This window comes from Symphalangus syndactylus, chromosome 14 (assembly GCF_028878055.3).
Source record: "Symphalangus syndactylus isolate Jambi chromosome 14, NHGRI_mSymSyn1-v2.1_pri, whole genome shotgun sequence".
Lineage (NCBI taxonomy): Eukaryota > Metazoa > Chordata > Mammalia > Primates > Hylobatidae > Symphalangus > Symphalangus syndactylus.
In genome coordinates this window covers 75,741,488-75,756,666 of record NC_072436.2, presented here as the reverse complement: position 1 = coordinate 75,756,666, position 15,179 = coordinate 75,741,488, and the positions used below count along the sequence as shown (strand labels likewise).

At 41.7% G+C, this 15,179-nt stretch overlaps 1 protein-coding gene across 3 annotated transcripts in view; it reads left to right on the top strand.

Annotated features, from left to right (window-relative positions):
• LOC129462191 (protein XRP2-like) overlaps positions 1-15,179 on the top strand; it is a 58,540-nt gene that overhangs the window by 20,304 nt on the left and 23,057 nt on the right. For all 3 annotated transcript variants that reach the window (XM_055241968.2, XM_055241966.2, XM_055241967.2), the window contains exon 2: positions 1,204-1,869. In XM_055241968.2, the coding sequence (XP_055097943.1) occupies positions 1,222-1,869 (648 nt within the window). In that variant the 5' untranslated portion in view covers positions 1,204-1,221. The remainder of the gene's footprint in view (positions 1-1,203; positions 1,870-15,179) is intronic.

Sequence of the window (15,179 nt, the reverse complement as noted above, 5' to 3'; positions counted from 1 at the left end):
GAAGGAAGGAACGAAGGAAGGAAGGAAACCAAGGAAGGAAGGAAGGAAGAGCGAAGGAAGGAGCGAGCTATAGTTTGGAAGATCTAAGAATAGAAATGGCCAAATTTGAATAATTGTGTTGTAGCTTAATAAATGCTTGAATCAAATTTGCTTGCATTTACATATTTTGATTCTTGTGCCTTCAGGTTCTTCTGTTTTCTGTAGCATATTGCAGAAATCAGTTGGGGTTTAGAAAACTGAGACCATACATTGATTTGAAAAAGGATAGAGAAATATATTCAGTCTGGGTACATTCCCAATTTCAGAATTTTATTTTATTATTATTATTTTTTGAGACAGAGTCTCACTCTGTCCCCCAAGCTGGAGTGCAGTGGTGCGATCTCGGCTCACTGCAACCTCCACCTCCGAGGCTCAAGCTATTCTTGTGCCTCAGCCTCCTGAGTAGCTGGTATTACAGACATGCGCCACCACGCCTGGATAATTTTTGTATTTTTAATAGAGACAGGGTTTCGCCATGTTGGCCAGGCTGATCTCGAACTCCTGGTCTCATCTGATCCTCCCACCTCGGCCTCCCAAAGTGCTGGGATTAAAAGCAAGATCTACTGCACCCAGCCTCAGAATTTTTTAGAAACTAGAAGTTTTAAAAATGAAGCATCAAAAAAGAAAAAGTTTCAGAAAGCTGAAATAACAAGGTCATGGTTAAGATCATTAGATACATAGGATATGAGTTGAATTTTTCATAGCCCCTTTTATTAAAACAATCATTTAAAAATATATTTTTGACTCTGGTACTCTACAAAGCTTAGTACATTTTTTACTTTTATAAATTCCAAATAGGCTAAAAGCCTACTGACAATATTGACAGTAGCAATGATGATGTAGGTGTCACTTGGGTTAAGTCATGGGAAAATTCAAACCATAGTGTCACAGAGGCTACCCTTTAGCTTTGCATGCCTAGAACACAATTTAATAGCAAAGAGAGGGGATGTGTCTTCTGGGAGGTGTATATATTGACTAAGATCATAGGTTTTATATTATTATTGAGAGAAACAATTTGTTCATTTTCTTACTGTGTTTCAAAGTCATTGAGATTAAGAATTTATATTTCAGCACTAAGAACTGTGCCTGGCAGCCAATAGGCCTTTAGTTGATATTTGTTGAATAATGTTAATAATACTCAAGGTCTGTGTTTTGTTCCTGCAGGTTGATCCAAAATACTACATGTTCAGTGGACTGAAGGATGAAACAGTAGGTCGCTTACCTGGGACAGTAGCAGGACAACAGTTTTTCATTCAAGACTGTGAGAACTCTAACATCTATATTTTTGATCACTCTGCTACAGTTACCATTGATGACTGTACTAACTGCATAATTTTTCTGGGACCCATGAAAGGCAGTGTGTTTTTCCGGAATTGCAGCGATTCCAAGTGCACATTAGCCTGCCAACAATTTCGTATGCGTGATTGTAGAAATCTGGAAGTCTTTTTGTGTTGTGCCACTCAACCCATCATTGAGTCTTCCTCAAATATCAAATTTGGATGTTTTCAATGGTACTATCCTGAATTAGCTTTCCAGTTCAAAGAAGCAGGGCTCAGTATCTTCAACAATACATGGAGTAACATTCATGACTTTACACCTGTGTCAGGAGAACTCAACTGGAGCCTTCTTCCAGAAGATGCTGTGGTTCAGGACTATGTTCCTATACCTACTACTGAAGAGCTCAAAGCTGTTCGTGTTTCCACAGAAGCCAATAGAAGCATTGTTCCAATATCCCGGGGTCAGAGACAGAAGAGCAGTGATGAATCATGCTTAGTGATATTATTTGCTGGTGATTACACTATTGCAAATGCCAGGAAACTAATTGATGAGGTAAGGAGAAAGAGAAGAGAAATAGTCATACACCTAGATTTAAAAATGTACCACTCTGGAGTACTTCCATTCTTTTCAAATTGGCTATTGGAAATACAGGCAACCCTCAAGTTATAGTCCTTTGCCACCACCCCCTCTCCCAGTAGATTCATCTGTAAGTAGATTGCTTGGGCCTCAAAATACTTTCTCAAAGAAACTTTAAAAAAAATATAATTCAACTCAGTAAGCATTAAGGATTTGTTTGTAAGTTTTTGGGGAGGGAGCCAAGATGGCCAAATAGGAACAGCTCCGGTCTACAGCTCCCAGCATGAGCGACGCAGAAGACAGGTGATTTCTGCATTTCCATCTGAGCTACTGGGTTCATCTTACTAGGGAGTGCCAGACAGTGGGCGCAGGACAGTGGGTGCAGCGCACCGTGCATGAGCCGAAGCAGGACGAGGCATTGCCTCACTTGGGAAGCACAAGGGGTCAGGGAGTTCCCTTTCCTAGTCAAAGAAAGGGGTGACAGATGGCACCTGGAAAATCAGGTCACTCCCACCCTAATACTGCACTTTTCCGACAGGCTTAAAAAACGGCACACCAGGAGATTATATCCCGCACCTGGCTCAGAGGGTCCTACGCCCACAGAGTCTCGCTGATTGCTAGCACGGCAGTCTGAGATCAAACTTCAAGGTGGCAGCGAGGGTGGGGGAGGGGCTCTCACCATTGCCCAGGCTTGCTTAGGTAAACAAAGCAGCCGGGAAGCTCGAACCGGGTGGAGCCCACCACAGCTCAAAGAGGCCTGCCTGCCTCTGTAGGCTTCACTCTGGGGGCAGGGCACAGACAAACAAAAAGACAGCAGTAACCTCTGCAGACTTAAATGTCCCTGTCTGACAGCTTTGAAGAGAGTAGTGGTTCTCCCAGCACACAGTTGTAGATCTGAGAATGGGCAGACTGCCTCCTCAGGTGGGTCCCTGACCCCTGAGCAGCCTAACTGGGAGGCACCCCCAAGTAGGAGCAGACTGACACCTCACATGGCTGGGTACTCCTCTGAGACAAAACTTCCAGAGGAATGATCAGGCAGCAGCATTCGCGGTTCACGAAAATCCGCTGTTCTGCAGCCTCCGCTGCTGATACCCAGGCAAACAGAGTCTGGAGTGGACCTCTAGCAAACTCCAACAGACCTGCAGTTGAGGGTCCTGTCTGTTAGAAGGAAAACTAACAAACAGAAAGGACATCTACACCAAAAACCCATCTGTACATCACCATCATCAAAGACCAAAAGTAGATAAAACCACAAAGATGGGGAAAAAACAGAGCAGAAAAACTGAAAATTCTAAAAAGCAGAGCGCCTCTCCTCCTCCAAAGGAACGCAGTTCCTCACCAGCAACGGAACAAAGCTGGACGGAGAATGACTTTGACGAATTAAGAGAAGAAGGCTTCTGATGATCAAACTACTCCAAGCTACAGGAGGAAATTCAAACCAAAGGCAAAGAAGTTAAAAAACTTTGAAGAAAATTTAGACGAATGTATAACTAGAATAACCTATACAGAGAAGTGCTTAAAGGAGCTGATGGAGCTGAAAGCCAAGGCTCGAGAACTACGTGAAGAATGCAGAAGCCTCACAAGCCGATGCGATCAACTGGAAGAAAGGGTATCAGTGATGGAAGATGAAATGAATGAAATGAAGTGAGAAGGGAAGTTTAGAGAAAAAAGAATAAAAAGAAATGAACAAAGCCTCCAAGAAATATGGGACTATGTGAAAAGACCAAATCTACGTCTGATTGGTGTACCTGAAAGTGACGGGGAGAATGGAACCAAGTTGGAAAACACTCTGCAGGATATTATCCAGGAGAATTTCCCCAATCTAGCAAGGCAGGCCAACATTCAGATTCAGGAAATACACCACAAAGATACTCCTCAAGAAGAGCAACTCCAAGACACATAAGTGTCAGATTCACCAAAGTTGAAATGAAGGAAAAAATGTTAAGAGCAGCCAGAGAGAAAGGTCGGGTTACCCACAAAGGGAAGCCCATCAGACTAACAGCTGATCTCTCGGCAGAAACTCTACAAGCCAGAAGAGAGTGGGGGCCAATATTCAACATTCTTAAAAGAATTTTCAACCCAGAATTTCATATCCAGCCAAACTAAGCTTCATAACTGAAGGAGAAATAAAATACTTAACAGACAAGCAAATGCTGAGAGATTTTGTCACCACCAGGCCTTCCCTAAAAGAGCTCCTGAAGGAAGCACTAAACATGGAAAGGAACAACCGGTACCAGCCACTGCAAAATCATGCCAAATTGTAAAGATCATCAAGGCTAGGAAGAAACTGCATCAATAACTTTAAATGTAAATAGACTAAATACTCCAGTTAAAAGACACAGACTGGCAAATTGGATAAAGAGTCAAGACCCATCAGTGTGCTGTATTCAGGAAACCCATCTCACGTGCAGAGACACACATAGGCTCAAAATAAAAGGATGGAGGAAGATCTACCAAGCAAATGGAAAACCAAAAAAGGCAGGGGTTCCAATCCTAGTCTCTGATAAAACAGACTTTAAACCAACAAAGATCAAAAGAGACAAAGAAGGCAATTACATAATGGTAAAAGGAGCAATTCAACAAGAAGAGCTAACTATCCTAAATATATATGCACCCAATACAGGAGCACGCAGATTCATAAAGCAAGTCCTTAGTGACCTACAAAGAGACTTAGGCTCCCACACAATAATAATGGGAGACTTTAACACCCCACTGTTAACATTAGATCAACGAGACAGAAAGTTAACAAGGATACCCAGGAATTGAACTCAGCTCTGCACCAAGCGGACCTAATAGACATCTACAAACTCTCCACCCCAAATCAACAGAATATACATTTTTTTCAGCACCACACCACACCTATTCCAAAATTGACCACATAGTTGGAAGTAAAGCTCTCCTCAGCAAATGTAAAAGAACAGAAATTATAACAAACTGTCTCTCAGACCACAGTGCAATCAAACTAGAACTCAGGATTAAGAAACTCACTCAAAACTGCTCAACTACATGGAAACTGATCAACCTGCTCCTGAATGACTACTGGGTACATAACGAAATGAAGGCAGAAATAAAGATGTTCTTTGAAACCAACGAGAACAAAGACACAACATACCAGAATCTCTGGGACACATTCAAAGCAGAGTGTAGAGGGAAATTTATAGCACTAAATGCCCACAAGAGAAAGCAGGAAAGATCCAAAATTGACACCCTAACATCACAATTAAAAGAACTAGAAAAGCAAGAGCAAACACATTCAAAAGCTAGCAGAAGGCAAGAAATAACTAAAATCAGCAGAACTGAAGGGAATAGAGACACAAAAAACCCTTCAAAAAATTAATGTCCTTCCTTCCCTCCCTCCCTCCCTCCTTCCTTCCTTTTCAACGGTCTCCCTCTGTTGCCCAGACTGGAGTGCAGCGGCATAATCTCGGCTGACTGTGACCTCCCTACCATGGGCTCCCGTGATTCTCCTGCCTCGGCCTGCCGAATATCTGGGATTGCAGGCGCACACCACCATGCCTGGCTGGTTTTTGCATTTTTGGTGGAGACGGGGTTTCGCTGTGTTGGCCAGCCTGGTGTCTAACTCCTGACCTCCAGTGATCTGCCCGCCTCAGCCTCCCAAAGTGCTGGGATTACAGATGGAGTCTCGCTCACTCAATGCTCAAAGTTGCCCAGGCTGGAGTGTAGTGGCGTGATCTCGGCTCGCTACAATCTCCACCTCCCAGCCGCCTGCCTTAGCCTCCCAAAGTGCTAAGATTACAGCCTCTGCCTGGCCGCCACCCCATCTAGGAAGTGAGGAGCGTCTCTGCCTGGCTGCCCATCATCTGGGATGTGAGGAGTGCCTCTGCCTGGCTGCGACCCCATCTGGGAAGTGAGGAGTGCCTCTGCCTGGCCGCCACCCCGTATAGGAAGTGAGGAACGTCTCTGCCTGGCCACCCATCATCTGGGATATGAGGAGCGCCTCTGCCCTGCTGCCCCATCTGGGAAGTGAGGAGCGCCTCTGCCCGGCCGCCTATCGTCTGGGATGTGAGGAGCACCTCTGCCCGGCTGCCCCGTCTGGGATGTGAGGAGCACCTCTGCCCGGCTGCCCCGTCTGGGAAGTGAGGAGCACCTCTGCCTGGCCCCCCAGTCGGGGAAGTGAGGAGCACCTCTGCCCGGCCGCCACCCCATCTAGGAAGTGAGGAGCATCTCTGCCCGGCCGCCCCATCTGGGAAGTGAGGAGCGCCTCTGCCCGGCCACCCGGTCTGGGAAGTGAGGAGCGCCTCTGCCCGGCCGCCCCGTCTGGGAAGTGAGGAGCGCCTCTGCCCGGCCGCCCCGTCTGGGAAGTGAGGAGCGCCTCTGCCCGGCCGCCCAGTCTGGGAAGTGAGGAGCGCCTCTGCCCGGCCGCCCATCGTCTGGGAAGTGAGGAGCGCCTCTGCCCGGCCGCCCCGTCTGGGAAGTGAGGAGTGCCTCTGCCCGGCCGCCCCGTCTGGGAAGTGAGGAGCGCCTCTGCCTGGCCACCCCTTCTGGGAAGTGAGGAGCCCCTCTGTCCGGCCACCCCATCTGGGAAGTGAGGAGCGCCTCTGCGTGGCCACTGTGCAACCTTCCAAGTGTGAAGTGACAGCCTTCATTGTAGAATGAATGAAGACACTGGCACTGATTATATAACACCTTGGCAGCTATCTCAAGTCGTTGATGGTGGAGGTATTGGAATTATAGAAGAAAGCAAACACACAAATTTGACTAAAGGCGATTTTGTGACTTCTTTCTATTGGCCCTGGCAAACCAAGGTTATTCTGGATGGAAATAGCCTTGAAAAGGTGATATATATATGAACGTATCTGATTTTTTTTTCCCCGTATAATTCTTACTTTGTGCATTTGATATTCAGTTGTGTTTGTAATGACGGAAAAATAAAAGCATATATTAAAAAAAAAGAAAAAAAAATCAATGAATCCAGGAGCTGGTTTTTTGAAAAGATCAACAAAATTGATAGACCGCTAGCAAGACTAATAAAGAAGAAAAGAGAGAAGAATCAAATAGACGCAATAAAAAATGATAAAGGGGATGTCACCACCAATCCCACAGAAATACAAACTACCATCAGAGAATACTACAAACACCTCTACGCAAATAAACTAGAAAATCTAAAAGAAATGGATACATTCCTCGACACATATACCCTCCCAAGACTAAACCAGGAAGAAGTTGAATCTCTGAATAGACCAATAACAGGCTCTGAAATTGTGGCAGTAATCAATAGCTTACCAACCAAAAAGAGTCCAGGACCAGATGGATTCGCAGCTGAATTCTACCAGAGGTACAAGGAGGAACTGGTACCATTCCTTCTGAAACTATTCCAATCAATAGAAAAAGAGGGAATCCTCCCTAACTCATTTTATGAGGCCAGCATCATCCTGATACCAAAGCCAGGCAGAGACACAACCAAAAAAGAGAATTTTAGACCAATATCCTTGATGAACATTGATGCAAAAATCCTCAATAAAATACTGGCAAACCGAATCCAGCAGCACATCAAAAAGCTTATCCACCATGATCAAGTGGGCTTCATCCCTGGGATGCAAGGCTGGTTCAACATACGCAAACCAATAAATGTAATCCAGCATATAAACAGAACCAAAGACAAAAACCACATGATTATCTCAATAGATGCAGAAAAGGCCTTTGACAAAATTCAACAACCCTTCATGCTAAAAACTCTCAATAAATTAGGTATTGATGGGATGTATCTCAAAATAATAAGAGCTATCTATGACAAACCCACAGCCAATATCATACTGAATGGGCAAAAACTGGAAGCATTCCCTTTGAAAACTGGCACAAGACAGGGATGCCCTCTCTCACCACTCCTATTCAACATAGTGTTGGAAGTTCTGGCCAGGGCAATCAGGCAGGAGAAGGAAATAAAGGGTATTCAATTAGGAAAAGAGGAAGTCAAACTGTCCTTGTTTGCAGATGACATGATTGTATATCTAGAAAACCCCATTGTCTCAGCCCAAAATCTCCTTAAGCTGATAAGCAACTTCAGCAAAGTCTCAGGATACAAAATCAATGTACAAAAATCACAAGCATTCTTGTACACCAATAACAGACAGTCAAATCATAAGTGAACTCCCATTCACAATTGCTTCAAAGAGAATAAAATACCTAGGAATCCAACTTACAAGGGACATGAAGGACCTCTTCAAGGAGAACTACAAACCACTGCTCAATGAAATAAAAGAGGATACAAACAAATGGAAGAACATTCCATGCTCATGGGTTGGAAGAATCAATATCGTGAAAACAGCCATACTGCCCAAGGTAAATTATAGATTCAATGCCATCCCCATCAAGCTACCAATGACTTTCCTCACAGAATTGGAAAAAACTATTTTAAAGTTCATATGGAACCAAAAAAGAGCCCGCATTGCCAAGTCAATCCTAAGCCCAAAGAACAAAGCTGGAGGCATCACACTACCTGACTTCAAACTATACTACAAGGCTACAGTAACCAAAACAGCATGGTACTGGTACCAAAACAGAGATATAGATCAATGGAACAGAACAGAGCCCTCAGAAATAACGCTGCATATCTACAACTATCTGATCTTTGACAAACTTGATAAAAACAAGAAATGGGGAAAGGATTCCCTATTTAATAAATGGTGCTGGGAAAACTGGCTAGCCATATGTAGAAAGCTGAAACTGGATCCCTTCTTTACACCTTATACAAAAATTAATTCAAGATGGATTAAAGACTTACATGTTAGACCTAAAACCATAAAAACCCTAGAAGAAAACCTAGGCATCACCATTCAGGACATAGTCATGGGCAAGGACTTCATGTCTAAAACACCAAAAGCAATGGCAACAAAAGCCAAAATTGACAAATGGGATCTAATTAAACTAAAGAGCTTCTGCACAGCAAAAGAAACTACCATCAGAGTGAACAGGCAACCTACAAAATGGGAGAAAATTTTTGCAACCTACTCATCTGACAAAGGGCTAATATCCAGAATCACAATGAACTCAAACAAATTTACAAGAAAAAAACAACCCCATCAAAAAGTGGGCAAAGGACATGAACAGACACTTCTCAAAAGAAGACATTTATGCAGCCAAAAAACACATGAAAAAATGTTCATCAATCACTGGCCATCAGAGAAATGCAATCAAAACCACAATGAGATACCATCTCACACCAGTTAGAATGGCTATCATTAAAAAGTCAGGAAACAACAGGTGCTGGAGAGGAGGTGGAGAAATAGGAACACTTTTACACTGTTGGTGGGACTGTAAACTAGTTCAACCATTGTGGAAGTCAGTGTGGCAATTCCTCAGGGATCTAGAACTAGAAATACCATTTGACCCAGCCATCCCATTACTGGGTATATACCCAAAGGACGATAAATCATGCTGCTATAAAGACACATGCACACGTATGTTTATTGCAGCACTATTCACAATAGCAAAGACTTGGAACCAACCCAAATGTCCAACAACGATAGACTGGATTAAGAAAATGTGGCAAATGTACACCATGGAATACTATGCAGCCATAAAAAATGATGAGTTCATGTCCTTTGTAGGGACATGGATGAAACTGGAAATCATAATTCTCAGTAAACTATTGCAAGGACAAAAAACCAAACACTGCATATTCTCACTCATAGGTGGGAATTGAACAATGAGAACACATGGATACAGGAAGGGGAACATCACACTCTGGGGACTGTTGTGGGGTGGTGGGAGGGGGGAGGGATAGCATTAGGAGATATACCTGATGCTAAATGACGAGTTAATGGGTGCAGCAAAACAACATGGCACATGGATACATATGTCACAAACTTGCACATTGTGCACATGTACCCTAAAACCTAAAGTATAATAATAAAAAAAAGAAAAAAAAATGAATAAAAGATGAAAGCAAAAAATAAAAATAAAAAGAGATATACCTAATGCTAAATGACGAGTTAATGGGTGCAGCACACCAACATGGCACATGTATACATATGTAACAAACCTGCACATTGTGCACATGTACCCTAAAACTTAAAGTATAATAATAATAAAATAAAAAAAATAAAAAAAAAGCATTTGTTTGTAAGTAGATTGCTTGGGCCTCAAAATACTTTCCCAAAGAAACTTTAAAAATATATAATTCAATTCAGTAAGCATTAAGCACCTATTATTTGCTAGTTACTGTTAGCATATTTCACTGATGATAGGATGCCTATTTGTTTTCCATGATTTTGCTTATCTGGAATGCATCTTATAATTGATAGCAACTCAGAAATGATGAACTACAGTATGTGCTGGAGATGAAGATACATAGACAAAATTCTCTGCCCTTAAAGAGTTTCCATTATACTAGATGATTTCCAGAGAAGCTCACAAAAGTAGTACTGCTTAGTAAAGCATGACATTTTATAATTATTTAGTGGGGAAATTTCTTTGGAGTTCTAATTGGTTAGGGGGTAAGAAAATGCAATTTTGTGTGTGTGTGTGTGTGTGTGTGTGCGACAGGGTCTCGCTCTGTCGCCAGGCTGGAGTGCAGTGGTGCGATCTCGGCTCACTGCAACCTCTGCCTCCTGGGTTCAAGCAATTTTCCTGCCTCAGCCTCCCAAGTAGCTGGGACTACAGGTGGGTGCCACCACGCCCAGCTAATTTTTTTTGTATTGTTAGTAGAGACGGGGTTTCACCATGTTGGCCAGGATGGTCTCAATCTTTTGACCTTGTGATCCACCTGCCTCAGCCTCCCAAAGTGCTGGGATTACAGGCATAAGCCACCACGCCAGCCAAAAGTACATTTAGGAATACAACTTTTGGACCCTGTTGTGACTGTGAGAGCAACCTCCACATTATGTTCCTTATTTTCCTTTATTGCCATAGAAAGGAGCTTGATGCAGAAGAGTGGGATGGAAGCTAGGTTGGCAAAGCTCATAGGCTCATGAACAGTGGGTCTTGGTGAGCTCATGAATAGAGAAGGGTTTTTGGGGTAGCAGCTTCTGCTTGAAAAATAATTGGAGATACAGAGGTTAGGGGCTCCAGAAGCAGCAGTTCCTTAGTTGGGTGCTCCAGTGGGAAGGCAGCAGTAGGATGTATTGATTATCCATTAATCAGGTTCCTTCAGGAGGGATCTGTTTGAATTTAAAAACCAAACTTAAAGAAATGGAGAAGTGAATGGAAAACTCATCAAGTCTCTTCTTCTTTTTTTGAGACGGAGTCTCACTTTGTCTCCCAGGCTGGAGTGCAGTGGCGCGATCTCAGCTCACTGCAACCTCTGCCTCCCGGGTTTAAGCGATTCTCCTGCCTCAGCCTCCCGAGTAGCTAGGATTACAGATGCCTGCCACTATGCCCACTAATTTTTGTATTTTTAGTAGAGACAGGGTTTTGCCATGTTGGTTAGGCTGGTCTCGAACTCCTGACCTCAAGCAATCCATCCGCCTCGGCCTCCCAAAGTTCTGGGATTATAGGCGAGAGCCACCACACTCGGCTGGAAAACTCATGAAGTCTCTTTTTGAATGGATTTTTTTTTTTAAAGTTGGAACATATCAAAAGGAATGATTTTAGGAAAATACTAAAAACAAATACCTCTCAATAGCTATATATTCCACAATGTAGAAAACCCATGTAGAAATGTCTGAAATCTACAAAGTATATCTGAGGTATAGTTTTTAAACCAACAAGCCAAAGTATAATTTTTAAGACTTTTATATATTCTTTTTTGCTTATGCCTATGTGATAAAAACATTCTATGAATCTGGTAAGATACAGAAAAATGTGCTTCTGGCTTTTGAGCTATCTGATCACATGTTAATCCAACATCTGAGAGGTAAATGTTTTCATTATGCAGTATGGTGATTTTAAAAAAAACTACATACAATTTTCAAAATATGTAATTATTTAGGTTAAACTCCTTTTTCATAGGTAATGAGGAGTGGACATAAAGAATATTTAGCATGTTTAAAGAAAAAGCCATCAAAACAGTGTTTCTTCATGATTCATCAAATGTTCTTAACCTTTTAACCTTTGGTATCTGGTATGTGAAATGGCAGTATTGTGTACCCTTGAAAAGAATATGACCAGGAAGAATGGTGTTCTTTAGATATCCTCTGGAATACAATATAAACAATAATCCCACAGCAATAATAATAACTAACACTTACATAGTGTTTACTATATGCCGGGCACTATTGTAAGGAATTTAAATGAATTAACTCAATACTCAAAACAACTCTATGAAATAGGTGCTATTATTCCCCATTTTACAGATATGAAAAATAGACCATAAAGAGGGTAAGTACCTTGCAAAAGGTCATTCAGCTGGTAAACAGCAGAGCCATGATTCCAATCCAGGCAGTCTGGCTGTGTAGGCCACACCTTAACCCTTAAACATGATGCTGTTATGCTCCCTCAGTGGTAAAGGAAAGTTGCTGAATGCCTGGTGGAGCAGGAATGTGACTGAAAGCATGTGGACTCTAGGGCCTTCCAGTCTAGGGACTATTTGGCTATAGTTATCCTATCTTATTCTGAAAGTACAGAATTAAGGAATGAAGAGAACAAACAAACAAAAAAATAAAATACCAAGTACATGTGAAGAGGGTATCAAAACATGCTGAAAGACAAAAGATTTATGTACTATATTGAGAGATTACATTTTTTTAAAAAATGAGATGAGTTCTCAGGGAAATATGTATAGAAGCTAGTGAATCTTGAGATGAAAAAATAAAACTTGAGTCTCATGTCATAACACAAATGTCTTAGGACAGCTTAGACTGAAACTATGATTGCTAACTCTATATTTGTTAAACCCCAGGAGGATTACAGAATTTTGTTTCACATTGTTTTAATGCATTAAATAATGATTTTTTTTTTTTTTTTTTTTTTTTTTTTGCAATAGGAAGTATACAGTTTGAGAGAGGTTAGGAAGTCCAAAAAGGCTAGGTAAAGCAGAAAGACATTCCATAGGGAGCCAAGAGAAGTTACTAGACTTTGGTCTTCTCACCTAAAAATCAGATTCCAGCTGGGCACAGTGGCTCATGCCTGTAATCCCAGCACTTTGGGAGGCCGAGGCGGGTGGATCACGAGGTCAGGAGTTCAAGACCAGCCTGGCCAAGATGGTGAAACCCCATCTGTACTAAAAATACAAAAATTAGCCGGGCATGGTGATGGGTGCTTGTAATCCCAGCTACTCGGGAGGCTGTGGCAGGGAATTGCCTGCACCCACAAGGCGGAGGTTGCAGTGAGCCGAGATCCCACCACTGCACTCCAGCCTGGGCGAGAGAGCAAGACTCCGTCTCAAAAACAAACAAACAATAAAAATTGTGTTTTTTTCCTCGACTTCTCTTACCTACATCACAGATATGTACAGGATAAAATAGAGTAAAATAGTTTGAATTGTTTGGGAGTATTTCATCATCTGAAATTGAAGTTGGGTAGTTACCACTATTTTCAAGTCTTTAAAAGTAGAATTTTCATGAAAAGGAGTCTCTCCAAATATCTGCAGTGAAATATTAAAATATAGTTTATTATTTAGGTAACATTATTTTGAAGTAATCATCATAATCTCATCAGTTTGTGTTTATAAAATGAGAGATGATAAGCACTCTAGAAAATAAGAGAGGTAGAATTGTTCCTGATATTTTTATTTTACAGTCTTCTGGCAGTGATGTTCATGTAATTCTCTACAATTTTTAAATGTATGTTTCTTTTTTCGGAGGCAGCATTGAATGAGGGTTCTGAAATAGGATTTGAGTTTGATAAAATTTGATGGAATGGTATGGAATAATGTAGCCATAGGATAAAATACTATCAGCCATTAAAACTGATTTTATGTAGAAAATGTCACAATCAAGTAAGTGAAAATTTGTAGAATATTAGGTAAATAACTGATTTTTTTAAGTAGTTAAGTCTGGAAAGTTATAGATACTTAAATGTTAACAGTCATGCTTATTCTTAGGCAGTTGATTAAGAGCGAGATTTTCTTTTTTTTGTAGTTCTATGGATTTAACAATGAGCATATATTATTTCTGTAATGGGAGAAAAAGAAAACTGGGAGAGTATACCTGTATGGCAGTAGCATCTTTTAGTTGCAGCACCCTGGCTGATATTTCTTCATTTCTATTTTTTATTTTTCAAATGTTCTGTGTTGAGAATATATGTTACTTTTAATTATTAAAAACCTAACAAGCTTTGCTAAAAATTAAGTGGTTGGAATGACTACTTTTTTTTTTGTTTTTTTTTTAGAGACAAGGTTTTGCTCTATTGTCCAGGCTGGAATGCAATGGTAAGATCATAGCTCAGTGTAGCCTCTAACTCCTGGGCTAAAGGGATCCTCCCACTTCAGCCTCCTGAGTAGCTAGGACTACAAGCACATACCACCACACCTGGCTAATTTTAAAAAATTTTTTATAAAGATGGGGTCTTGCTGTGTTGCCCAGACTGGTCTCAAACTCCTGGTCTCAAGCAATCCTCCCACCTTGGCCTCTCAGAATGCTTGGGATGCACGTGTGAGCCATGATGCTGGGCTGACTTTGCATTTTTAAAAACTACTTTCGGCCGGGCGCGGTGGCTCACGCTTGTAATCCCAGCACTTTGGGAGGCCGAGGCGGGCGGATCACGAGGTCAGGAGATCGAGACCACGGTGAAACCCCGTCTCTACTAAAAATACAAAAAATTAGCCGGGCGCGGTGGCTGGCGCCTGTAGTCCCAGCTACTCGGAGAGGCTGAGGCGGGAGAATGGCGTGAACCCGGGAGGCGGAGCTTGCAGTGAGCCGAGATTGCGCCACTGCACTCCAGCCTGGGTGACAGAGCGAGACTCCGTCTCAAAAAAAAAAAAAAAAAAAACTACTTTCATAATTACTTTAAAAATTAATATGCCCTCATTGTGGAGAATTATAGAAATAAGAAAGAATAAAATAAGTTTAAAATCAATACATAATTGTACCATACCTTGAATAATCTTTTTAGGAATCATTTTTAAATTTATTTAGTCTGTAATCAGATTCACTAGGTTTGAATCACAGCTCTGTCACTTAATTGTTAAATGTCCTTGGGCAAGTTCCTTAATCACTGTGCGCCTTAGTTTTCACATCTGTACAATGAGGGTAATGATACCTACTTCATGAGAGGGTTAAATATATATTTCTAAAGTACATAAAACTGCCTGCCACATAGTAAGTGCTCCATAAGTGTGATCTACCATTATTGTGCTATACTATATAAATTTGTATCATGCCTTTTAAAATTAACATTATTGGCCAGGTACAGTGGCTCATGCTTATAATTCCAGCATCTTGGGTGGC